Source organism: Myotis davidii, unplaced genomic scaffold (assembly GCF_000327345.1).
Source record: "Myotis davidii unplaced genomic scaffold, ASM32734v1 scaffold591, whole genome shotgun sequence".
NCBI classification, from domain to species: Eukaryota; Metazoa; Chordata; class Mammalia; order Chiroptera; family Vespertilionidae; genus Myotis; species Myotis davidii.
Genome location: NW_006284340.1, coordinates 3,904,839 through 3,931,952, shown reverse-complemented (window position 1 = coordinate 3,931,952; position 27,114 = coordinate 3,904,839). Strand labels below are relative to the sequence as shown.

The following is a 27,114-nucleotide window of genomic DNA, read 5'->3' as shown; positions in this document are numbered from 1 at the left end:
GGTTATAGAGAAAACTTTATGAACTTGACCCCAAAGGCAAGGGAAGTAAAGGTAAAAATATAAAAATAAAAAGCTTCTGCACAGCAAAGACACTGACGACAACACAAAGAGGCAGCCAACCAGATGGGAGATGATATTTGCAAACAATAGCTCTGACAAAGATTTAATTTCCAAAATATATAAAGAACTCAATATCAAACAAAAACCCAATCAAAAAGTGGCTGAAGACCTGAAAATACTTCTCCCAAGTAGACATATGAACAGCCAATAGATGTTCAACCTCACTAGCAACTGGGGAAGTGCAAATCAACAAATGGGATTCCACCTCACACCTGTTAGAGTGCCCACTATGAACAAGACAAGCAATAACAAGTGTTGGAGAGGTTATGGAGAAAGGGTAATCCTCGTTCACTGCTAGTGGGAATGTAGACTGCTACAACCACTATGGAAAGCAGTGTGGGGATTCCTTAAAAAATTAAGAATAGGGGTACCATACGACCCAGCAATCCCTCTCCTGGGTATATACACAAAAAACTTGAAAACATGTACTCACAAAGATATAGGCATCCCTAAGTTCATTGCAGCAGCATTCATGGTGGCCAAGACATGGAAACCACCAAAGTGTCCTGCTATAGAGGACTTTATAAAGATGATGGAGTACATTTACACAATGGACTACTACTCAGCCATAAGAAAGGATGAAGGAAGGCCATTTGCAGCAACATGGATGGATCTTATGAATATTATGCTAAGTGGCATAAGTCAAAGCTAAAGAACATATGATTTCACTCATATGTTGGATATAAAACTGAAACTCGTTAACACAAATAGCAGTGTGGTGGTTACCAGAGGGAAGGGAGTAGTGGGGGCCCTAACATACGGGAGAAGATTTGACTTTGGGGGGGTGGGGCACACAGTGCAATACACAGACCTTGTAACGTAGAAATCTACACGAAATCTATATGATCCTATTAACTAATGTCACACCAATAACTTTAATTAAAAAATGGGGAAAAGCACTGAAGTTGACTGATTACCTGGGTCCCAATTCATCCTCACACCTCCAGGTGAACTCTCCAAAACTCTCATAGTGCTGGTTGTAGTGGTAAAGGACTCGGTGAAGGGTGGGGGAGCCCAGGTCCAGGAGGGTGTTGTAGGCCGTCTGCTGTTCCTTCCCGCTGGTGTAGCCATTGAAGAGATTGTAGATCTTGTCTGCTATTTCTGAGAAGGGCGACAAGACAAATAAATACTTTATATACATACATATATAAGCGAGTATATACTCAGGCACACATGCATGTGTATAGGCATATACACCTGCATACATGTGTGTGTGATATTGATGAATACTGAGCCCAGCACCTGGAGAAAGTGGATTGAGTCAATCACTTTACCTTTGCCCCATCAGGTTTCAGGGTTTTCTTCTATAAAATGAAAGCCTTTGAATAGAATACCTCCCAGATTAATTTTAGTTGTAATATTCGTTGTCTTTGCCCATGTTTCCTAAAAACAGAGAGCCTGAGGCAAAAGCTCATAGATTAATACTGTACAGGTAGTGTGACCCCAGGCAAGTGGGAGGGAGGATAAAGGTGTGGAAGGAAGGAGGCAGAGGTAACAGAGGGAGGGCACTAGGGAGCAGGGGGCTGCGTTCCAAGGGTGTAGGAAGCTGCTGGATCCCTGCCAGTCTGTCCATGGAGGGGATGGAAGAACACTATCTCAGCTCCACACCAAGACTGATCGATAGGGCTTTTCACATTGGCTGATGCACACAAAACATGGAGAGTAAGTGCCAAATTCCATGCTGAGGGCAGAGGTCATGGGGACCCCAGCAGGTACTGAGCACCTGGTGAGTGCCCAGGTGTGCCCAGAGCCTGCAGCAGCGTCCCTGGCTCCAGGATTCACTCTGGAATGCTGGGGCACTACGAGGACTTCCGCCAGAGGCGACGGAGAGGATTCCTGGGAGAGAGAGGCCCCTATGCTGGGCCTTGGATTCTCCTCTTTCTCCCTGAGCTCTAGGTTGTTCCCACAGACTCCCTCCTCCTGGTGGCGAGGGGCAGTCCCTGGGCATCCTTCATCGCTTACCTTGGGCTTTGACATCATCCACCACAGGGCAGGGGGTCTTCACGATCACGTCACTGGGCCTGGAGCGTCGTCCTGTGTTGTCCACACCCCACAGGGTGAACCTGGCAGGGAGGGGAAGGTGTCGTTATCAGAGAACGGCCAAGCTCTGCCTGGATCAGAGGCGGGGGGGGGGGGGGAGGGAAGTTGCCCCCAGATGCTCTGCGACTCCATGATGCACTTACTGCCACCACCCAGGTCACAAGGTGTGTGGTCCCAAGCCTCTCACTGCTTCCTGGTGGGTCTTGGATTGGGGTTTTCGGTCTTGGGTATATTATCTGATGGGAAGCATCATAGCATAGAGCACTGGTTATCAAAGTGGGGACCCCAGACCTGTAGCAGCAGCGTCATGCCCCACCCAGACCTACTGGATGGAGACTCCAGGGATGGGGCCCAGGCGATTCTCACGCCAGTTACTTTCTGACAACCACTGAGCTGAGGCAGGAGTCTGTCTATGGGGCGGTCAGAACCGGGGTCTGAGACCCCTGCTCCCCACCATGTGATGTTAGTTTAACTCCTCTGAGCTGGTTTTCCTCTTCTATGAAATGGGGATGATAATAAAACAGGGAGACCTCGTGCGGGACCTGGAGCCTAACGACCCTGCACAGCTCACTGATCCTGCTCTGTCCTGTCTTGTGCTCAGTTGACACTTGGGACACACAGGAATGAGGGCAGTTTTCCTCTTTAAAGTCGGAAGTGAAACCACCAGGATGGAGGGGCCCTGATGTACTGGTGGCTGGGCTCTACTTCCTGCACGCAGCTCCTCTGACCACAGGGGTGCTGCCTCACGTCCCGAGTGGAAACGAGCCACAGAGGGCTGTGACAATGAGGAGCCCCCACCCCTCCGGAGAGCCCCCCGCAAGGAGGGGGAGGAAGACCTGGCTATTGAAGGCTGAGTGGATAACCCCCTCCCCCACAGGTGACAAAGCGGAGGTTCTGGGACGCAGAGAGGAATATGAATGTGACCTTGACAATAACTTCTGGTGTTGGTGCCCAGGACTTCTGTCCCCAACCCAATGAGAATAAAGTCATTAATGCTGCCTCTCTTGTCACTTTCTTTTCTGTGTCCTCATGGGAGGCTGCAGTCTTGGCAATTCTGAATTTTCTTTCCTTTTGGCAGAGCTAGAGGGAGGGACAAGATGCCCAGGCCGAGTGCCCAGGTCTGCTGGGCTGAGAAAGTGGTGGGATGATTGTCTCCGCAGAGAAAAGACAACCCTGCATCCATCCACCACTTCCTCCCTCACAGGAGCCCAGAGAAAGTCAGTGTACCAGTGTATGGATCGCCTCCTACACCCTCCCCAAGTCCTCATTCGGGAACCACAGGCACCGCACAGAGGCAGCCTCCATCTCACTGGGCATCCTGGTCGTGCAGGACACGTGGCCAAGACCACAGCGGTGGGCTCCGCAGGCCTGAGACCGGAACCAGGTGCTCAGCTCCCTGTCTCATCCAAACAGGTGGCTCTGTCCACTCCACAGCCTCTGCCATATGCCCAGGACAGAGTTCCTCTCACCCACCCCCAGCAGGCCCACTGCTCGGCAGCCTGGCATTGTGTCCCATCTTGCTTCAAATTCCAGCTAAACAGAGAGAATACTGAGTTGGGATAAAGATGCCTGTGCTTAACTTAATTCCCAAATTACTCTAAAGGGGCAATTAGTATAAAATGTAGGGTCCTAGCACTATTTTTAATAGCAAAGGAAGGCATTAGGGAAGGAAATGCTTCCCACGGCTGGTTTTCTTTAAACGGCTATTGAGGAAATATTGACAAATACATGAGCCTCAAACCTTCTGAGTAGAGGGGACGCTTGGCCTCAGAGCCATTCCTCAGGGGTCCCAGTGCCCTCCATCCTCACGTGCAGGTTGTGAACCGGCACAGCCTGGCTGGGGTCTGAAAGATCTGTTGCTCTCACAGGCTCCCTTCCAGGCTGGGGGGTGATTTCTGCGGATCACTCCGGATCGGCTCCCTTCTGAATTACCTGTCTGCTGTCACAGGCCCCAGAGGCAGTGGTTCTCCTGTGAGCACATGCTGTGGCGAAGGGCCTGGGCTAGCAGGCCACGGAGTCACCCGCCTCTGGCCCGTTTCCTTGTCTCTAAAATGAAAATGTTGGACCAGACATCCTTTTAAGATACTTTCCAACCATGGATTCTTAACTGGGTTTGTGCTATGGACCCTACTCAGAATAATGATTTTGAAGTGCATTAAATAAAATGCTTCAGATGACAAGGTAAGCCAGGTCTCTGAAATGCAGTTCTACCTCTGTGCACCCAGGTGAGGAGCCAGCTCTGTGCCTCAAGGTGAGGTGCTAAGATCGTGCTACTAGATCCTTCGGGGCATGGAGGCCAGTGTGTGAAGAGATAAGAACTCTGATCTCTGATTCCATTCTTCACCACCGGCCACACCCCAGACTACCAGCTGTGTGATTCTAGGGAAGTTACTCAGTGTTGCTGAGTCTGTTTCCTCAGCTATAAAATGAGAACAATCACCTTAATCTCACAGGGTCAGAAGGATTCCCAGAGGCTCCCTTACATGGCAAGCACTCCATGAATGAAGGCTGCCTTCCTCCATTATATAGATGAGAAAGCTTTGTTGCAGAAACTTTAAGAGCCTCACTTACACTCGGTGGTTAGAAGGTTAGAAACGATCCAGGCTAGGGGCTCGTGTGTTCTCAACACTTTACCCAAGGCTCCTTTCCTTCTGCACTGGGGGCTGAAGCTCAGCCTCCCTCCACCCTAGTGCAGAGGAATGTCTCCCAGGCCAGGGCCTCCTCCTGTGATCTGCAGTGCCGCCTTCCACTAGGTCCTAGTGCACACTGTCTATCTTTTCCTCAGCCCCATGCTTGGTCTTTAACTTCTTTAAGGTCACAGAAAGTTTGCTGTTTTACAAGCCAGAGGGCAAATTGGAAGTTCACCAGGGATGTCAGAGTGGGAGGAGGCATCAGCCTCAGTTCTTTGAGCAGGAAACTTAGCCACATCAGGCCAACCTGAGGAGGGTCCCGGGTGGGTGAGGGTTGGCATTCCACACAGACAACAATGCCAGCCTCATGCTCATAGGAACTTTGAAATTCCTAATTAACAGTTGTGACTTAGGGATAGGGATTATGGAGCCCTTATTATAAATGGTAATTCCAGTTTCATTGAGTTTCAGGAATTTTACAGCAGCTACTTTGTTCCTTTTGTCTGTCCCTCTCATAAAAAGCCCTAACTGCCCAATCATAAGTAGGCTGGCTGTCCTTCGTCCTAGGATTAGCATTTGTGTTTCTCTCTATTTCCCAACTCCTCCAGTAAAAACTCACATATTTTCCTTTCATCAGCATGGCCCCCTGGTTACATTTCCTTTTCTTATATTGGAAATATTCAGCCTGGGCATCCAAGTTCATCATGCAATCAATGCCACTCACATTTCTAGTGCTTTTCATCTCTGAACTCCCTGACTGCAGAAATGGAAATGATTTATTCTGGAAACCTCGACGCTATTCTCGTGCCCTCATCTGTAAACTGTTAAATGTTTTTCATCCTGATGGGGTCAGAAGGTCCCAGAACTACATCACAATGGTTTCTGCCTTAGCTCTCAAATTTTCCTACCAGGACTTGGATTGCATCATGGTCTCTCTCTCCTCTCTTGGTGTCTTTTGTGTGTCTGCTTCACAAATAGCTTTCAGTTGTTCCCAGAGCACAGGGAGGAATGGGAGGAGCGCGCAGGGAAAACAGGGCTGTTGCAGGTGCCACAATAATGGAGTTCACTGTGTGTCCTTTGAAGAAAAATGTGGACCACCTCTAACCTCAGTAAACTATTTCAGTGCCACTGGAGCTAGCTTTCTAAGGCAGAGTTCTTGGTATTCTGCTCCTTTCCTCCAAAAAATTAATAATCTCCTCTGATATACAGCATTTCACTCTATTTTCCCAGCTTTGCCCTCTTGTATCCCTATTACTCACCCTCTGTTTCCTCCCCGCCATGGACGACTTCACTACTCACCTTCATGCCTCTTTGCCTTTCCCTAGCTGATCCTGCCACCTGGTATGTATGCCCTTTCCAACATGACCCTACTTACTGACATGCTACCCAATCCAATTCAGATGTCCCTGCAAGTCACAATCCACCACTTTCCTTTCTCTTCAACACATCCCTTGCTCTTCCATCCAGCATTTTTTCCATTTTGCCTGATGTCAAGGTTAGTTGTTTCTCTATTTCCTCTCTATGTTGTGAACTCTTTGCAGGATGGGACTATATTATCTTTCTTGATCCTCCCTCTACTGTGCCTAGAAGGTTCTGTGTAATGCTGATCAGGACAAGACTTGAGAGACTCGAAACATTTTTCCAAGTCTCCAAAGGAACCCAAGTAGCAAAAAGGAACCAGCCAGGAGCCTCGGGATGTGTGGGGGAAGGAACAGCAGGGAAGTGGGTGTCACTCACATGTAGATGGTGTCGGGTTCCAGGCATCGGATGATGAGGGAGATGGTGGTGAGCTGCTTGTCTGGCACCTGAGAGGGCATGGCACAAGGAGACTTTGCTCCGGAGATGATGTCATCCACAAAGCTCAGCACCGTTTCTGCCCAGGGGAAGGGGTGGAAAAGGCATGAGAAATCAAGGCCAAGCAATGAGGACACAGGATCAATTCAGTGACAGCTTAACATTAAAATTGCTTGGAACCCAGGCTTCTTAAATTCCACGTAGAGAAAGGACACCTAGAAGGAATAGTTTTTTTATAACTATTTCACATTTAACTCGTTTAGAGCCATTTGTCCAGAGTTAGCTCAGAAGCAATTAAGGCAAGACGGACATGCCACATTGCGAGTTTGTATGCAATGTCCTTGGTGAGAACAGCTGTTCTGGTTAGTGGTCATTGCCAGACCTTCGTGGTGCCTGTGCACATCAGGGAAAGGGCCTAGAAGAAGCAGTTGACAGCAATCTGTGCCTGAGGACACTGACTGTCTCTAAGCCTCAGTGACAGTTTTGCCAGAAGATATTTACCCTGAGTTAGACTGTGGATGCTACCATCCTGTTGGTGACCACACTCATGTGAAAGTTTTAGGAATGATTTCCCTTTCCTTTCCTATATGTGGACAGTGAAATAGTGAGGCATGAAGCATTTTTTCATGAGGTGATTCCATTACTCTAAGACTTTCTTCTTCTAGCTGGTCCTAGCAAAACCAGAGTTTGCTTTAGAACAAGACACGGGTAAGCAAATCTGTCCACATGTGCTTTTGCCTTATTAGTAAAGAAATCTTTTCTTCTGTAATCACGGCAGTGGTTAGCACAGAATTGTTTTCTAATTATGGGTGAGGATAACTAGTGTGCTGTATCATTAGTTCTTTGTGAGTGTGCCTAGAGGCAACGAAATGGACACCTCTTCCATAAACAAAAAGTAAAACAAAATCAAAACAAGATTTTGTCAGATGCTCACCAGGCAAAAACTCTTAAATGGACAAGATGACTGCTGCTCAGGCCTCTCCAGAATTGCCCTGGGGCCCTGGGACCCTGGTGCAGAGCCAGGAGGCAGGCGTTTTTCTCTCCTGCTTCCCACCCTGGGTCCAGGAAGTGATGGGAGATGCTCACCAGTCTCCACTTTGGAGTGGTCCATCCTGTCGGTGACCTTCTCTTGACGGATGAGGTAATCTACAATCTGTACCCCGATAGGAGGCTCTGAGTGTTCCCACTCCAGAACCACAAGGGTGCTGCTGGGCTCGTGCACCGTGGACAGCCGCAGCCTGAGGGCAGAGAAGAAGAAACATGACACAGGGACACAGCTGAGACCTGCGGGCTCTTCTTATACCACCACTGACCCCTTCTCAAGTATAAATTCTTCTTTCTGACCTTTTTCTTAACCAACCACTACAACGATCTCTTTGAGTGCCTGTCTCCTTCACTGGAGAGTCAAGTTTCGGAAGATCCTTGATATCTATATTTTATTCATCTAAGTGCCAGTTACACATTAGGAATTCAACATATATTTGTAATTAAATAAGTAGGTGAGTCAAAGATGAATGAGTGCCTGTATCTCAAACGGTCAGGGACAGGTCTTTTGAAGTAGCCCTTGTTAGAGCTTGAAAATATAATGTCTGGATTTGCTCTTGAAAAAGTAAGAGAATGTGCCTGTAATGCTTAGACCCAGGCCCACTGGAGGTGGTGGCTAGGAGAGCCTGCATTATCAAGGCTGTGGTCAGCTCAGTTTCTGTAGCGCTGTCAGGATCTGCCCTGCTGGTGGGACCCAAGCTTCGCCTCTTGCTGTGGGAATTACCATATTTTCCTCCTGGCCTGAGCTTGTGGGCCTTGGGACAGGCTCCGTTTGGAGGTAATGCTCATGAGGAGCTTTGCTGGGCAAGAGGAAGCTGGCCACCAGTCAGTGTCCTCAGGTTGATGTCCTCTGTCTGCAAACTCAGGTTCTCATTTCACTGTCTGTTCCTGGGTTTCTCTAGGTATCCTGATTCTGATTCCATTCTTTTCTTGATTTTTCCCCATTCATAGTCTCCTCATTCTGTGTAAATTGTCCATCTTGACCACTCTTTGCCTTTCCATCTCATACTTCTTTGTATGTTGCAGACACTCAGTAACCATTATTGACATTCACTGGTATGAATCTCCTAATGGTCCACGTGGTTTCAATTCCCTTTCTTGTTCTGCCTTCATGTGTGGGTCTCAGATTTCTCAATTGCTTCCAATTCCCTGTTTCTTCCTAGACCACTGGCTTCTGGGCTTTTTCCCAGTTCTTGCTCACTCCAGCCTTGCTCCCTCACATGTTATCCCTGCCATTCACCCCCATCCTTGATTCCCATATCTCATGACCCCACCCTCCCATAATCCTGGTTCTCTAGCCTCTACTCGGCTCACAGATGCCCGTCACTGGTCTCAAGGACCAACTTGGCAAGGCACTGTGAGAGTATCACACCAAAGCAATGTTCATTTTCAATTCGGTAATGATTTACTAATTTACCCATTACCTATAAGAATGTACCTGGTGAGTGCTAAAGATGCAGAGGTGCACACACCAGCTCCAGCCCCTATTTTTATGGGGTGGTCAATAGACAAACATAGTTATGCATGTGATGATAACAATGTGTGATAAGAACTTTAAAAAGAAATCAAAGGAGGCTGTGGGAGCAACAGCAAGGAATTCAGCTAGTGGGAAAATAATGCGAAACACATGTTCTCTCGTGGCTTCCTATGAGAAGTGCATAGTTTGCATATGACATTAAAGATGGAATAGACCCAAAACAGTGCAGATATTGACAAATTCATTAATTAGAGTCATATGCAGAATGCTATTTTGAAGAAAAAGCATTAGGAGGCTTAAGCAAGTAACTAAGCCTTTCTGAGAACTCAGATTCTGTGAAAACATGGAGTAAGGTTGGCCTCTACTGAGAAACAGGAGTGTGTGATATTTACACAGACGTGTGGAAAGCTAAAGTGCTTTTCTATTTCCCACTACCAACAAAAATTCAAGAAACAGGTCTGCTACTGATTAGAATTAACAAGAGAAGTGAAGTCCCTAATAGATGTTGCTGAAAATTCAGCCCAATTTGATCTTTGTCTATGACATTTAGTAAATGCAGGTTTACAAATGAAACCAGCCCTAAGACACTAATGGTTAGATCTTATGTTCCTGATAACTGTTTGGTGGATTCAGTGTAAGGTGTCAAAGGCAGATTTCTTAGTTGGTGAATCAGTCTGGAAGCACCAGCTTCTTCTAGTAGCTCCTTTTCTACCAAAAGGAAGGACTTCTGCTAATAATTAGCTTGATTATATTTTGACTCTATAAGTCCAACTCACAGCAATAAGGAGCAAGAAGCCAATGGCTGGTACATTTAAAACTACCCAAGGCAGGCCTGTGGACAAGAGAAGACGCTGGCTTGTAATGACACGCTGCTATTGTGCTGCCCTCTGATTCTTTTCCTGCTTAGTCCTGGCCCTTTAATGCCCACCTGCACATCCATGTAACAGGCAGAGGGCAGTGTTCACCAAGACCAGCCTCGCACTTGCTGGCTCCTTCTGCCATCTTGCTCCTGCCGACTCAGCCCTGCAGGTACCGTAGGTCCTGATCCTCACTCCGCTCTCACTGCCTAACCAGCCCATGGGTCATGCCCCTCCAGCGTGCCCTACCAGCCCTCCGTATTAGACACGATAATTCTATGCTCTGCTCCAATGGCAGATGCTATAGCAGAGACTAGAAGGGGGTCCTGCCTTGGGCCCTAGCCCGTCAGGATTCACAGGCTGTACAGCCAGTCCGTGCAGCCTTCCCGTGAGGGACAGGAGACTGGACATGTTCATTCTCAGCCACCTTTGCAGCACTCTGTACTCTATTCACCCCTCAAATGCAGAACCCCCCATGTTCATCCCTGACCCTCTGCTCTTCCCAGTTGATACTTATTCTGGAGCATTCTTTCTCAGAGCTGTGTTCCATCTTTCATTTCTTTGGGTTTGATTCGATCTTATCTCTAGTGGTTACTTTTTTATGCAGTTCCAAACTACCTTTCCCTCTGACCACTGGCCACCGCTATAGAACTTCCCCCCTGTAACTCCAAGGCTGGCCCCCATGGAACCAGCCTCTTCCTCACACTTGCTTCTTCTTTGATGCTTCTTTTCTCATTTGTGGCCTATTCATCTTCCCAGGCAGCCAGGTCATAAGCCTAAGTCCATTCTCAACTCCTTCCTTCTCACACCCACAGGCAGCTCCAAGCCCCAGTAGTTTCACCCAAAGTCATCTCTCAGTTGTATCCTCTCCACACTGTGATAACTAATATCATGGCCTCTTAGCCATGGCTCTGTTCTACAACTTGGGAAATTCCATTCTTTACGAACCCATTCACTTACCTATTACAAGGAGAGGAGGGGTAGCAGCACCTAACTGCTCCACAGACCCACACCAGTGGCCTCATTATAGACCTGACTTCCTCCCTTACCTTCTGGCCATGCTGTCTGACTTTCTCCACCTTCGAGGAGAAATTCAAGTTACACCTCCTTCATGAAGCCTTCACTTACATGTCTCCTATAACTATTATCAAACCATTCCTCCTACAATTACAGTTTGTGCACCTGCCTCCCCTAGAATATTAAAAGCTCCCTGAAGGCAGGTGCAGCATCATGGTTTTCCCTGTTTCCCAGCATCTAGCCCACAGCTTTGCTAATAGTAGACCTTCTCTAATAAGTATTTGAGGAATAATGCTGAGGCATGCATGCGAGAGGGAGGCAAACACAGGGACTCATACACAGGCTGTGGCAGAGGTGCACACGTGGGGAGCCCATCAGCCCCAAACGCAGTGGAGTCGCAGCGACACCAGTCCTCAATGACATCTCCAGTCCCGGAGCACCACAGAGAGCTCATGGTGGCCTCCTGCAAGAGCTGCAAGAGAGGGCAAAGAGGGGATCCAGGGCTGAGTTACCATAATCAAGGGACATCAAAGTTCTGTTTGGTCCTAAGTAACTTCCAGTCAGTAGCACCTCTTCCCAGGAGATTGTTGTGGGAAGCCCAGACCTCCCAGGACCTCTAGGGCTCATCTTGCATTAGCATCATAATTGTCCCTGTGGTTGACACCTTGGAAGCAAGTCTTATTCCACCTGCCATCTCCTTTCTATTCCATCATTTCACACCTGGGTTCCAGCAACAATGACTTCTTTACCAGATAGTCAGGGGGACTTGCCTTTACCACTCTTCCCTCTGCCCAGAGGCACTTAGTTCTTTCTCAAATGCCTCTCTGTGCATCCTTATTTGCCTTCTTCATCCTGCCAGAAGACAAAGCAGGGTAGGGCTCGGCATTGGATTAGAGCCACTGTCATTCTGGGCTTTGGGTCTCCTTTGGGTCTTCTTTCATCCTTTCAAGCCCCTTGCCAGAGTTCTCTTCCTCCTACTACTCTTCCCATGGTCACTTCTATCAAATGGAAGAGGAATTTGTAAACCGAAGGAACAATTTATCTTTCTGTTCCTGTGACAAACCTTATTTTCAAACACTCAATGAAGTATCTGTGGCAGAGGCAGACTCTAGTAAGAAAGAGAAACACACACATAAAATCCCTCCTGTTGGCTTAGACACCACCTATGAAACTGTGACACACCAGGTGTCCCTCAAAAGAGGACAGAGAAAGCAATTATCACCCCATCTGGATGGGCACACTTCTCAGGCAGGTAAGAGGCTCACTGCTGAGATGCTACTAGGGCTTGTCCCCAAGGCCACCTTTGCCTATAGTCTCAGAAGTCCCCACCCTAAGCTTTCAGGTTTTTATTTTTGTCTGTGTTGTTGCTGTTTTTGTGTCTGTTCTGACCCACTCTGTCCTTTATGACCTTGAGGAGGAGAGAGAGAGGAAATGAGCTAAGTCACTACCTCGGTCACATTTTCCCCACTCATCCCTTTGGGTCCCTGCTTTTTCCCTGAGCATCTTTGGAAAGGGAGAAGCCGAGGAGATGGAGGGGTGGCTGGGAGATGTCATGACCTGCACCATAATATAAAGCAGGAACTTCTGCATGGACATGGCATTTTGAGTCAGAGTGATGGGTGAGAAACCACGCTCTTCAGGCTCAGATATCCAATGTGCTCCTGCTACTCTCACTGCAGCAGCCAACAGGAGGCAGAACTGAACTCCTCCGACTGTCCCCTGAGGCTTTCTGAACAATTACTTTGGTGGCTGCAAACCGCTATGCCTCCCCATCTACCTTGTTCCTTCCAGCCCCTGTTGCTCAAAGCCCTACCGAATGTTCAGTTGTGACTCCTGAGTCATTACTATGGGAGTTGTGAATGCACTGACTTGAACTAATATGCAAATATAAGAAAATAGGTGCTTATATTAGCTAAACAAAAAGTCTCACTATCCATAGTCTAGCATGGGCTCAGCTGCACCTGTCACTTCCTTGGGCCATCGGCAATGCCCTCTGTTGTTGTTGCCTCCCTAAACCAAGAGTCTCAGGCCTCTTACCCGCTGGGTCTGGTTATTGGGCACCAGTTCATAGATAGGGGCTGCTCTGGTCACCTCCAGCAGAACCGGCTCGGCAGGGGTGTCAGGGCTAGATGTCACATGGCACAAGGGGCAGGACGAGGGGCACCGTCCCTTGCTCTGGCACTCCATACGGACTCCAGCTGCCATGCGCTTGGTGCCGGACTCCGACAGGCTGGTGATGTATTCTGGGAACGTTAGCACTTTGGGGTCTCTTTCCCGCTCCTCTGACTCGTCAGATGGGGAGTTGCCTGCCAGACAGAAGGAAAAGGAACAGTGAGGGAGGGAGGAGCAAGGACTGCATGGCCTCATGGCCCTGAGCACCGGAGTCAAATTCCTGAGAGGTCCAGTAATGTCACAGAGGGGTAAGATGTGATTTTGTCATCTGGCTCAATCTGGGGAACTCCTTCTCCCAGATGCCCCCACTGGGAGAGCAGGCTGTTTCCTGGCTGAGCAGCACCAGTCCCACTGATCCTCTTGGGGATGCTTCTGCAGTTTGTGTGCAGGTCTATGACTGCCATCGATAATGCAAGCAGGAACAGCAGTGACAGTTCTGCATCCAGAGAATGAAGGCCTGAACAGTACCCCTTCTAGCATTCCTAATGAATAAAGGCCAGAATGATTTTAAAGCACATGATGGTGGCTAAGTGCATGCGAATAATCATCATTATAGTTTTAACCATAAACATCAGTAACCTTTACTGAGCCTGTCTATACCAGGAATGTGATATCTGATCATAACCAGCTTTACACCAGCTCTTTGCATAGAATTCTATCATTACACCCATTTTATAGATAACTCAGGCCAACAGCCTTAAGCTCACAGCTACTGTATTGTGAGATCTGAAATTTGAATCCAATTTTGTCACAGGACATCTCAGCTTCATTATTAATGTAATGAAGATGTGCAAGGAAGTTTGACTTTTTCAAAAAGATTTTCACTCCAAAGCCCGAGAAATGGGTCTATACCATGCTGATCGATAAGTAAAAGGGAGTTGGCGGGCTCTTGGTTTATTTTTGGTGACACTGGAAATGCCTACCAAAAAATAATACTTTGTTCCTGTGGAATAAAGCACTGCTTGGTATTTCTTTTCCAAGGCTTCATGATTTTCTACTGATTAATTCTATGGGAGGTGGAAGTAGAGTCTGCTGGCAAAAAGCCCTAATTCCTTAAGAGTTCCCTGACCCTTTGTAGCCCCAAACATGAAATAGTTGCAGGGAGGTCACTGGGCTTTTGGAAACAATGGGCGGATAGACCATCCATTCTGTCCTCGCACAACGAGAATGCAATTTTTGATGGGCCAGATCTTTGGGGGATCTGGTTGGAAGGCTTTGCAAAGTGGTTCCAGAAGGTGATTGCAAGATACGACTCATTGACTTCACAGCAGAATTCTCTCTTGTGGGGTCCAGGCAGTGCTCTCTCCCCCTCTTGTTTGCTGTGTAATATGAGGCCCTGCAGCACTGCTGTTTTGCAGATGAGCATCTCCATTATGCAGATGAGGCATTTCTACCCTGCAGCTCCATGGACATGCGAAGGCAAAGGGCTCACTTAGTGACTATCAATGTAGGATATAATTTATTTCACATCTGCATCTGGTTTAATAAAGGACCTAGAGTTGAGCTCAAGCCCTTCCTGGATTTTCTAGAGAACTACATTCCTGCACACACCAAACCCAAGATGATATTATTAAGTAGGAGACCCAGGAGCCCACACCAGCTAGCTCCAAAGTCACTCCAATCAACATGTAAATCTTGGAGTGGCTTTTGCCACTCATGGCTGGGAGTGTTTGTAAAGTCCTCACCCAGCTCCTGGCAAGAGTAAGTGGGGGTAGGATAAGTTTTTGAATTCTTGATGTTATTTCTAGAAAAATAGGCCTTCATTCATTTGGGGAGTGAAATTTTAAAAACGAACAGTAAAGATACAGTGCTTCTTTTCAAGATAAGAGTTTTAAAGGTTTGTCTTGCCAGCCTTACCAGAGAGTTGGAGTGTCTCCTGGTTGGCCCGCAAGCCCCTTCTTAGAATCAGATGCACTGCAATTCAAGATTAGCCCACAGCCCTCCTGGTTCAGAAGGCCTTCAACACAGAAGCTGGGAAAAGGTTTCTACAAAGTGACCACTAGGTGGTGATAGCAAGTCTAAAATGACTTCTGTGAAAGGAAACAAATGGTGATACATTCTGTGACCACTTAGGCATCACAGAAAATAAACCTATGGAAAAGTAACACATGGCTACTTTAAAAAAAAAAATTGTAGTGGCAAAATTTTTCTCTAACAATTAATACAACATTAATGAGTAAAACAATTCCATCCAACTTATCCTAAGGAGAAAAATAACAGTGAGACACACAAGATAATCAAGGGAAAACAAAACTACAGGAGAAAATAAAAATCCCCCTCAATATTATTCACGTGGAGTATAAATTGCTTTAGGGGAAGAATAAGATGCCATGAAATACCTTTTCTCTCACCTTTAATCCCCAAATACCCAGAAATGCCCCTCACCTCCTACATCTATATTCTTGTATAGAACCAGGGTCACTGATTCAGGATGTTCAGGTCTGACACTAGAGGGCATGGTGACCGCAAGTGCAGCCACTAGAGGGCACTGTGACCTCACACTATCTGGAGCTGAGTGACAGCCTCCAACCCTCCAGCAATCTATCATTAAGGGTTTAATTGCTGTGAACATTTGAGGGGCTGCTACCTTTGCTGCTGTCTTCTGGCTTTCCAAATTAAAATTGAGATGGTAATCTGAAACCTATATAATTTTATTAAGCACTGTTATCCCAATAAATTCAATGAAATTTTTAAAAATCAAGATACAGCATTCCCTCTCCCCACCTCCTTCAGTCCTGGACAGGTGCAAGGCTAGGGAGAAGAGAGGCAAGGGAAGGAGGGTGCAAAAGAATATGGTGGAAAACCACCCAACTCTTGTTGTAATTCAGAATCAAGTTTGCCTTCTGAAAATACACCAGTCCAGAAGAGCGGGCCCCGCCCGAGACCAAGACTAATCACCCTGCCAGTCCCCCCATCAGGCAGGATGGCGCTGCCTAGAGAGGAGCTGGATTTACACAGAAGTGATGAGCAGTGAACTCCCAAAAGACTCCGGCAAAGAATAGAGATGTGTGTGAGAGAGAGATTTTTCAAGGAGGAAATGCATTTTCCATGCGCGGTTAAAGATACAATTGGGAAATACTCCTTAAAATGATGGAGTCCGGTGGAAAGCCAGATAAATCTCCCTTTGCCTGAAGAGAGCACTTACAGCCATCACATCTGTGGCAAGTGAAGCTCGTTCAAATCCTAAAAGCTTCAGCAGAGTCTGATCTTTGACACTTGCTTTACCTCCCCTCATGCTGGCATGGGTGTGAGAGGTGTCTGTGTATGGAGAGTGGTAGGGAGGTGACTCCACCCCATTTCTTTATGGTTCTATTGTCCACTCCAATTACAACCCTTGGGTGCTTCTGCCCCCATTCCACCTTCTTGATCCTGGGTAGAACTGCTCTAGTAATTTGACACTACAGTGTTTCTTAATAAAATAAATATTCTATTTCAACAAGTGCAGTCTCTGGACATAAGAAATAAGCTATAATTAAGGTCTTAAAAGATTACCATTAGCCTAGGTGCCTTCTGATGGAGGATATGTGGTGTGGTTGTGGCTTCCTTTCACCTGTTTGCAGAACCCACCCCACTGCTCACAGGGGAGGCGCTGGGGTCCAGCCAGGGGACTCAGGTTTCTCACGAGCGGAAGAGCCAACCTGAAATGTAGTTCTCAGCCCCCAAACTGCAAAGCATTCTGAAAATATAGTTTGCTATAAATAAATGCCATTTGCTTGAGGCTAAATCTGTACCCTACGGCACACAGTGGATGAATTTCCCCCACAGAATATCGTGGTATGAGAATATTGGCTTTCCCTATGTTCAAAATCTCACTGTGGCTGTGCCCAGGGCCTTGGGCAGGTACATATCGACCCACCTGGACCCAGGATGATAAAAGTAACTGAGCCATCCTCATGCTGGCCTGCTGTGCTGGTGGGAACTGACAGGCCACCAAGGTGAATGAGTGGTTATGAAGTAAATTGGTACACTTCCTGTAGATTTCTGGGGCTGCTGTAAGATTCTCTCCCGAGTTGGTGCCCAAGGCAATGTGATGCTAATGACATCACAGCCAGAGCTACAGAGGCAGTTCATTAGGCAGCAAGGAATCAGATGCAAGCTAGTCAGAGCGCAGCTTCCGGAGATGGCGTGGATCCTCAGGAGAGAAAGTCTGACACAGAGCAAACAGCACACGGCCACAGCACACTGAGCCCTGAGCCCACCAACACCTCCACTGCAGGTGCTACCCCCATCCCCACCCCTGATGGTTCACACAAGTATCCTGAGTCATTTGAAGTCATATTTCTGTCCAGGCGGAATCAGTCTCAGGGGAGATTCAGTGATGCTGGATGACTTAATGTGAACTTCCAGACCTGCCAAGGGACACACGCTCTGAGCAAAATAGAGTATAATCCTCATATAATAAAAGCCTAATATGCTAAGTATTTGGCCGTCCAGTCGACCATACAAACAATTAAAGCACAATATGCTAATGATATGCTAAGGCCGCTCAACCAGTCACTATGATGTGCACTGACCACCAGGGGGCAGACACCAACCAGTAGGTTAGCTTGCTGCTGGGGTCCAGCAGATCGGGACTGAGCAAAATGGGCTGGACATGCCCTGGATCACTCCACGGTCCCTCCCTGGCTGGCCAACCTCCGGCATCTCTCCCCAGCCCTGATTGTGCACCAGTGGGGTCCCTCAGCCTGGCCTGTGCCCTCTTGCAATCCAGGACCCCTTGGGGGATGTTGGAGAGCCAGTTTGGGTCTGATCCCACAGGCCAGGCTGAGGGACCCCAGTAGTACATGAATTCATGCACCCGGCCTCTAGAGCAGCGGTTCTTAACCTGTGAATCGCGACCCCTTTGGGGGTTGAATGACCCTTTCACAGGGGTCACCTTAGACCATTGGAAAACACATATATAATTACATATTGTTTATGTGATTAATCACTATGCTTTAATTATGTTCAATTTGTAACAATGAAAATGCATCCTGCATATCAGATATTTACATTACGATTCATAACAGGAGCAAAATTACAGTTATGAAGTAGCAATGAAAATAATTTTATGGCAGGGGGTCACCACAACACGAGGAACTGTATTAAAGGGTCGTGGCATTAGGAAGGTTGAGAACCACTGCTCTAGTGGATTAATAATCAGAGGAAAAGGATAGGGCATGAACCAGTCACTTCTCTCCACCTCTATGTCTCTCTGTGAGATAATGAGCACCCTGAGGTCAGGGACTGTGTCTTCCTTATCTTTGACACCTTGCCTAGTTCAGATGTGTAGGTCCATATCTATCTATAACCCATCTATATTTACTATCTGCCTATTACCTACTATCGATCGATCGATCGATCGATCTATCCATCCATCCATCCATCTCTCCATATATATACTGAAGGGGAAAGGGGGGAATATATTAAGTCATGGTAAGAGATTCAATTTTTTTTAAAGCACTCAAACATAATAAAACCAAAGCATTTGTGAACAGTCTCTAGTCTAGCCCCTCACCCAAGCTTCAAACAAGCAGAAGAAACAAAGCATTATTCTGATGATGGCCAACTCCACATCTCCAAGCCCATCTCCTCCACATTTACCAGAACCTTAACATGCTTGTCCAGAAATCCACTCGATGTCTGTCCAGCAGGCACCTCAATCACTGTGCCCCCACTGCCATCCACATTTCCTCCACACTCGCCCCAGCATCTGTCCTCTTTGCAGGTCCCAGTTCAGCAAAGGTCCCGACTTCCTAGGTGCTTGAGGCAGAAATCATGGCTGCACTGCTGGTTCTGCTGCTCTCTCAGTCAATCACCCAGGCTCCTTAAGCACATCCTTTACCCCCAGGCATTCACCTCTCTGCTGACCCACTGCTTCCCCAGAGCAATGCAGTCTAAAGTGTGAGGTCTCAGGCTGCCTGGTTTGATTTCTGACCTTCCCACTTGCTGTGTAATTCAAGGCGAGTTTCTTAACCTTTCTGGGCCTGGGCTCTCTCATACATAAAATAGAGATAACTGATCTGATTTAGTAAGGCTGTGGTAAAGATGAATGGTTTCTTCCATAAAGAGAGTTTAGCAGCGCACCAGACATAGTGAGCATGCTCCAAATTTAATTATTCTCGCAATGCCTGTCTACTTATGTGCCCTGTCCCCAGCCACCCTATCACATGGTGGCTCCTCGAGGGGAGAAATTACATCTCCTTCTTCACTGTAATAGCCCACATTTTTGAATGCCCAATGCATTCAACAATTCATTATACAAATATTTACTGAATGCCTACAAGTGTTTGTTGAATTAATAAATCACTTAGCATGACCTGTGTACAAAATGACAACTGTCTGTGTTCTGCAGGTACTCTCTGGACAGGCGGGGTTTAAATTCCTTTCTTGTCTGACTGGCCTGGGTGCTTTTGAGATGGTCTAGTTTTCTTCTAAGAAGAGAGGCATCAATCCAGAGTGGGTTCTGCTGCTTTCAGTTACAAGTGGGCATGGGTCAGAGATCATCTAGTTGCAAAGATTGAGGGAAATACTGACAAAAGTACATTGTGCAAATTTTTTGAAACCTACACTTGCATTTTAAAATTCATTTAATGTGCATTGGGTGATTCACTAACTTGGGACTAAAGGACTGAAGCTTGATAAAAGGAGAAGCCAACTATGGTACTGACGAGTAGGCAGTGGTTCTTTTGCGACTAGAAAATGTGAGAAGGTTATAGCCACTAATGTCACAAAGTGACAAAGGGCATGGCTGGTGTTTGGGCCTGTAAGGCTCTGAGTACCAAAAGTGGCTGAGATGGGAGATGCATCACTGTGTGGGTGAGCTGGGGTGACAGCAGTCATACTGTGATTCAGAATCACATGTTCTCCATCACCAGCAAAAAAAGGCAGTGGTTGTGATAGCAAGTGAGAGAAAGGCATTTGGAACCAGGATGGCCACAGGATGAAACATGAACACCTGCATCTTCTGCAGGTTTCTGCTTCGCCCAGTCTCAGCCTGCACACAGGGCCCCATCCACGCTTCCAGCCACACACTCACCACTCCCATAGCTCAGAGGAAGCACATCTTTCTTTGGGGATTAAATACTAGAAAACCACTGGCTCACAACTGTTCAACATGTCCAGTAAAAGCACCAACTCCAAAGAATTTATATTCTTGTCCTTTCCTAAAACTGAATTAAACAATTTTTTAAATCCTTTATCAGAATGTAGCCTTTATTTTCTGTTCTAAAATTAAAGTTACTGTGTACTTCAGATCTAGCGCTTTGGTATTTCTTCGGGAAGTTTCTGGAAATAGCAGATGGTCATTATTAAAAGCATGAGCAGCATCTCTGGGTGTGCGGCAGTCCAGTGTGGTAATTAGCGGTCATCAATACCCACTAGGCACCTCAGCAAAGCACCATTAACTGCGAGGCTCAAGAAAAGGTGTCTTTTGGAAAATTGAATTTTTCTTTAATTGATACTTAGCTAGAAAATGCTTACGCTTCCTCCAATCCTTGTTGACATTTTTCTTCCCTAAAAATGCAGTTTTCCGATTTTCTGCCTGTCCCATGAAGCACTGCCTACGAAACAGGCTTAAACCTTTCCCCAAGGTGCCTCCAAGGTGTTAATTTTATTCATCAATTATAACTATGCAAATTTGGAAGCTGTGGGAGATAGAAATAAAATGGTACCTACAGCCCAAATGGCTTTTTAAGAATTGATCAATAGTATAAGGTTCCATTTTGTTAAAACTGCCTCCTTTTAATGGCCGTGTTATCAAACAAATGATTGCCTGGTTGAGGTTCCTGGCTAATTAGGTTCATGTGAAATTGAGGTTTTGGTGCAAGCATAGTGCTTTCTCTTTGCCCAGCATTGGTAGTCTGCTTTGGCCTGGGAACAGTTAATTTAATGACAAATGGATGAAACTCGCCAAAGCCTCTATCAGTCATAGTGAAATCCGTTTGGGATAAGAGGTTGAGTCAAACAGCCAGATGGCAGCACTTCCAAGGAATTAATAACACAAAGATAGCCTTTGTTGAGCTGTGACCCCCTGTCCAATCTTGACCTTGGTGTGAGGAGGAAACGGTGAGGACAGCTGAGAGATACAACCACTGCTAGGAGACCCAGCTCTACACAGCCCATGTGTCTCAAGACGCCCAGCAACAAAATCCAAGTAACTGAAGCACTGACTTATAAAATGAGCCCTTTTAGACAGACCAGCATTTTCAAACTCTTTCATTTCATGGCACACATAAACTAATTACTAAAATTCTGCGGCACAAAAAATATATATATATATATATATTTCGGCTCAAAATAGGTATAATTTTGATTCATTCACATGGGCTGTCTATTGTGTTGGCTGCTGTGTTTCTTTTTTTTATTTGACAATCTAAGGGAAAGGAGGTTAGGGCTCCTACATAGTCAGGTATTGCATGTTTTAAAAATTTGCAGCACACTGGTTGAAAATCTGAGCTAGACTGTGAGCCCCTGGGGCAAGAGCTACCTTCTTCTTGGTGGACTGCCATGGCTCTCACCCAATGCCCTTTAGTTGGTAAGAATTCAACAAATATTTAGGGATGGAAAGAAGCAAAGGGACTTTAACTCTTCCTAGTCTTTGCCTGCAACTCATCAAGTGACAACCCAGAGCCTCGTTAGGGTTCGCCACAAAGGCCAGGCCAGGCTCAGCGGAAGGATCAGGAGGTGATTACTAAGTGCCAGGGGTGTGGTAGACTGGGCTGATTTCATTGTCCTCCCCACCTCCCAAAATATCTGTCTTTCCTGCCTCCCTCCCTCCGAATATTTATTGAGTGCCCTCCACTCCTGCCTTTGCCAGAAGTGATTCCATGGGTCCTTCGTGCCCATGTCCAGCAGAGCATTGACCTCACTTGTGTCAGACTGTCTGTCTTTATATCTTGTCTGTCTGTTTCCAGGGTGGGGTCTTACTCATCATGTGTCCCTGGAGCCCAGCACCTGTTACTCTGCAGTCACTTCCTCAGTCTTGGCTGAACAGCAATAAATTGGTTCGTGTATTATCTAACGCCCACCCTCTGTAATGTTTACATGGTGGCTATTTTTCACTTGCCTCTTATGGTCCCATTTCTTTGTTCACCAAATGCCCTTCATGGGACTCTGAGTGGATCACCAAGGTTTCTGTCCTCATTGTCTCTTCCTCTTAGTTTCCTAGGGCTGCTCTAACACATTGCCAACTGAGTGGCTTAAAACAACAGTAATGCATTGCTCCAGTGTGCAGGCTGAGCCTGAAATCCAGGGGCTGCAGGGCCATGCTCCCCCAAAGACTTGAGGGAAGACCCTGCCCTACCGCTTCCAGCTTCTGGTGGTGCCTTCATTCCTAGCGTCCTCTGGGGTTCCCTGGCTTGTAGCTACAGCACCCCAATCTAGGCCTCTGTGTATGTGTCCAAACCCCCTTCTTTCAAGACACCAGTCATTGGGCTTAGGGCTCACTGTCAGTATGACCTCATCTCAAAGTAATTCATCTGCAAAGACCCTGTTTCCAAATAAGCAGGACTTGCATTCTGAGGCTCCAGGTGGTATGAATTTTAAGGAAACATTATTCAACCTACTGCAGTGTCCACAGCCTTCAACATGGTGACATTGACTGGGAGCCCTCCTCTGACCACAGCTGGTGACAATGTACTGGCTGGCCATTTGGGAGCTACTGTCCATCCCCTGGACTTCCAGCCAAGGTGCAGGTGCGACTGGAAGAACTTTCCGCTCCATCAGCATCTCAAGGCCCAGCAGTGGCTGTGTGTGGCCTCTTGTCAACATCAAAATAAACCTGACAAAGAGATTCAGAGTCACAGCCTTTGGATGTGCAGAGATGCACTGGTTATCCCTGCTGATTGGCCATCGATGGAGCCGCATGGAGAGAGAGTGGAGAGGACCAGGCTGAGAGGTGGAAATGGGGAACACCTGCGGGCTGCTACCACCACATCTCCATTAGCAGAGAGTCCACGTGAATGGCCTTGCACTTGCCTGGAGATTAAGGCTTATTCTTCTCTGCTCTGCGTTTTCCTATCTCAGAGGCCGAGCTGAGAAGCCAGTGTGCGCCCTCACACCTCTCAGGGGCAGGTGCCTCCCCGACTTCTTCATATACCCCAAGAGGGAGCCAGGAAAACTCAGGAAGATAACCCAGAAAAAATATAGAAACAGAGAGGGTGCAGAGGAAAGGGAACTCCCAGCACCAGCATCAGCCTCTGCTAGTGTTGAGGGCTCCAGTGGGGGCCTCCCTGAGCTCCTGCTTTACCCACACTCAGATTAATGAGGCTTCCCTCTATGTAGCACATGGCATTATTTATCCGCTAGGGGGCGCCAATGAGTCCTTTAGCTTTGCCCAAACCACCATGCAGCAACATTCTCCTCTACCTGGCTCCATCTCACCCTTACACACTGACTCCACCTCTTCACCTGTATGCTCCTGCCCCTGCCTAGTCATCTCTCTTTCTGGCTTCAAACCTGGAGAAGAGGAGCATCGTCTAGGGCAGTGGTTGGCAAACTCATTAGTCAACAGAGCCAAATATCAACAGTACAATTGAAATTTCTTTTAAGAGCCAAATTTCTTAAACTTAAACTATATAGGTAGGTACATTGTTATTAACTTAATAAGGGTGCTCCTAAGTCTTAGGAAGAGTCACACTCAAGGGGCCAAAGAACCACATGTGGCTCGCGAGCCACAGTTTGCCGACCACTGGTCTAGGGAAATCCCTGGTCAATTCTGAAATGGTAAAACCTCAGCTGCACACCCGTGTACACAGAAGGCGTGGGCGTGAGTAGGTGTGGGGGGATGCTCACCTGAATGAGATGCAGGGAGTCACTTGGGGCTTATGTGGCTCCCCAGCCAGAGAGGTTCAATGCCTTGCTGAGCTGCTGCAGAGTCTGTCTTATAAATATTTTAACTATCAAACAATCTAGAAATCTTTAATAAAAATATTATTCAGTAATAATACCATTCCAGCCAGCAAGGGAATTTTGTAATGTCTCCATTTCCTCTTGATACTCATCTAGCTTCTGTTTTTCAAATGAATTCAGATGTTAAATCCTTTTGCTGCCCCGACCAATTTATTCTGCAAATTAACTACATATAACAGAACTTAAAGTCTGTTACCACTTAGCTTTGCCTCACTGAGATTTATGCTGCCTTCCTGCCCATTGGAGCCACCAACTCAAATAGATTGTGGCTCCTGGTGGCAATTTTGGATTCTGCGCAAGTTCCCCATCTCTTGGTCCTCATCTCTTGAGTTTAAAATGCACTGAGTGGACCGGGTTCTTTCACCCCTCAGTGACCCGTGCATGCCCTTTGTTCTCAGAAGCTGGTCTCTGCAGCTGCCTATCCAACCTTGATAATACTCTGGTTGTGAGAGCGGCACCCACACTGGTGTGTGAGAGGCTCAATGGCTCGGCCTGGTTGCAAAATCATTTGTAAATGGCAAAAACAGCAGGATGCTTGGGAAAACAAAGGTAAGATGAAGAGCCTGGCAATGAGGGAAGCATGCTGCCAGGCCAACAGTTATAGCTCCCATTGTATTAAGAGAGTGTGGTGAGCAAGGTGATGGAGAGAAAACAGCTGCCTCAAGCTACACACCATGAGTTGGTTCAGTTCTGGGTGACCCAAGTAGATAGAGATCTGACAAAAGGGCGGGCTGTCAGGATTGCAGGGCACCTGGAGACAGAATCATAGGAACAGTGTCATAGGAACTGGGGCAGTTTGGGATGGAGACAAGGAGATTCGGAAGCAGACTTAGCGGTTCTCTGTAAATATTTGAAGGGTTGTCATGCAGAAGTGGGACATGAATTTTGTGTATCTCAGAAAGTGGAGTTAAGACCCAAGGGGAGAAACGATAAGGGGATGAGTTTATAGAACCACAAATTTTCACTGAGCGCCTATTATGTCAGGTACAGTACTCAGTACTCATATACACAGATAAATAAGAAAAAAAGCTCATTTTCTACTGTGCATGGTTGGGGACGTGGACAGAAAAGTAGACAATAGGATAGGGGTGATATTAGAGGCATGGGAGAGAAGCTTGGGGCATAATCAGGAGAAAGTTTTGAAATCTACTCTGGAGGACGCGAGGAGGCTAAAACAAGACTTTTGATTCCTCTGGAGACAATTTTGGTAATAATTTACAACTGAAACCAAGTAGGTGGGCAGCCTTGGTGATGGCGAACTCGGGCCTAGCAGAAGTATTCATGTGGATACCAGACAACCACTTGCCAATGATGTCTGAGGAGGCGGAGCCATTCAGAAGCATGGGTTCAAGTCCCTTTTAACAGCCAAATGTTAAACTTCTATTATTCTGTGATCCGAACTTCTCAGTATTTCCCTAAGTTAGTGGGGAGGAGCCGGGAACCTGCATCAGGCACACCAAGTAATTCTGACTTAGGCAGTCTTCTGATCTCCATCCTAGGCAAGAATAATTTACTGTCAGAATACTTTTTAAACATTCTAAAAGTAACCCCAATAAGTAAAAGAGATAAAAGTGGGCAGCAGACTCCTTAGGCATCATTACTGTTTGGCAAAACTAAACAACTCTATTATTTATGGATGATACTTCAATGAATGGTAGGGGGGAAATGGGTAGAAAAGATGCTGTGATCATGTTGAGCTTTAACCACTGCAAGGAAAAGGTTTACACAAGTGGAACACGAGGAAGTTTTGATCCCCCAAGTCGACCTCTGTACTTACAAAATATTTCTCCCCAAGTGCACCACTACTTGGAGGGTACTGGCATGGGGTAGATGACATATAAAAGGCAGCACTTAAGGGACCCCATTTCATGTTTTAAATAACTATTTGTAACACACTAGAGGCCCGGTGCACAGATTCATGCAAAGATTCGTGCACATTGAAAGGAAATTAATTAGAAGGTGGCCAGTGGGGCAAAACTGGGCACTGGGGCATGAAGGGCTTCTGTGGAGTGAGTGGGGTCCCCTAGGCAGGTGGGGTCCTTTGGCCTGGCCTGCGGCATTGGGCCCAAAACAGCAGCCTGACATCCCCTGAGGGGCCCCGGAGTGCAAGAGGGCTGTTGCTCAGGAGCTCCTGCATTAAGCGTCTGCCCCCTGGTGGTCAGTGCGCATCATACCTACTGGCTTAGCCTTTTATATATATACTAGAGGCCCGGTGCATGAAATTTCATGCACTGGGAGGGGGTGTCCCTCAGCCCGAACTGCGCCCTCTCGCAGTTTGGGACCCCTTGCTCCTTACCACCTGCCTGCAGTGGAGGCGGGAGAAGCTCCCACCACCACCGCTGTGCTCACCAGCCCTGAGCCTGGCTTCTGGCTGAGCGGTTCTCCCCCTGTGGGAGCACACGGACCACCAGGGGGCAGCTACTGCATTGAGCATCTGCCCTCTGGTGGTCAGTGCAGGTCATAGTGACTGGTCCTTCTGCCATTTGCATATTAGGGTTTTATTATATAGGATAGATAGGTGTGAGTGCTAGAATGTCTAGATTCTTTCTTATTTCACAGAAAAGAGAAAAACAAAACCCTTTCTAGGTATGAAGAGCCCGGTGGTATTGTTCCTTTGCACCAATCCACCAAACTATAATCAAAACCACATAGAGAAATACAGAAAACAAGATACATTACATCATGAACTCCATTTTAAAGCTTTAAGTTATAGGACCTTGGATTTACTCATCACTCCCACAGTAACAAGTGTCCTGGAGGATAATTCAGGTGTTGTCTTTGTTCTAGTCTAGTGTCAAACAGATAATGCCATATGACGAATGAGTGCCCTGACCCTGTGTGCATGTGTGCATGTGTACACACTCACCAACAAAATACAACCTCCTCCCTTCCCCCAATCCCAGAACCTTAACAGGTGTCAAGAAGGCCAGGGAATAGAACCCTTTTCAGATGGTGGAAGATAAACTTGATCCTTAACATTTCCAAGTCCTTGAGGCACATCTAACTTTGCACTCTGAGAAACAGCAGAAAGGGAATGTTGTCAACAAGTAACCAATGTGGAAATTGTGTGTGA

The 27,114-nt window shown here is 46.9% G+C and overlaps 1 protein-coding gene across 1 annotated transcript in view; it reads right to left on the bottom strand.

The window, feature by feature from the left end:
- The window catches only part of ASTN1 (astrotactin 1), a 299,182-nt gene that overhangs the window by 6,496 nt on the left and 265,572 nt on the right, over positions 1-27,114 (bottom strand). The window contains exons 18-23 of the mRNA XM_006754536.2: positions 13,017-13,285; positions 11,318-11,451; positions 7,671-7,822; positions 6,528-6,663; positions 2,083-2,183; positions 1,038-1,221 (exon numbers count right to left, since the gene is read on the bottom strand). Of these exons, the coding sequence (XP_006754599.1) occupies positions 1,038-1,221; positions 2,083-2,183; positions 6,528-6,663; positions 7,671-7,822; positions 11,318-11,451; positions 13,017-13,285 (976 nt within the window). The remainder of the gene's footprint in view (positions 1-1,037; positions 1,222-2,082; positions 2,184-6,527; positions 6,664-7,670; positions 7,823-11,317; positions 11,452-13,016; positions 13,286-27,114) is intronic.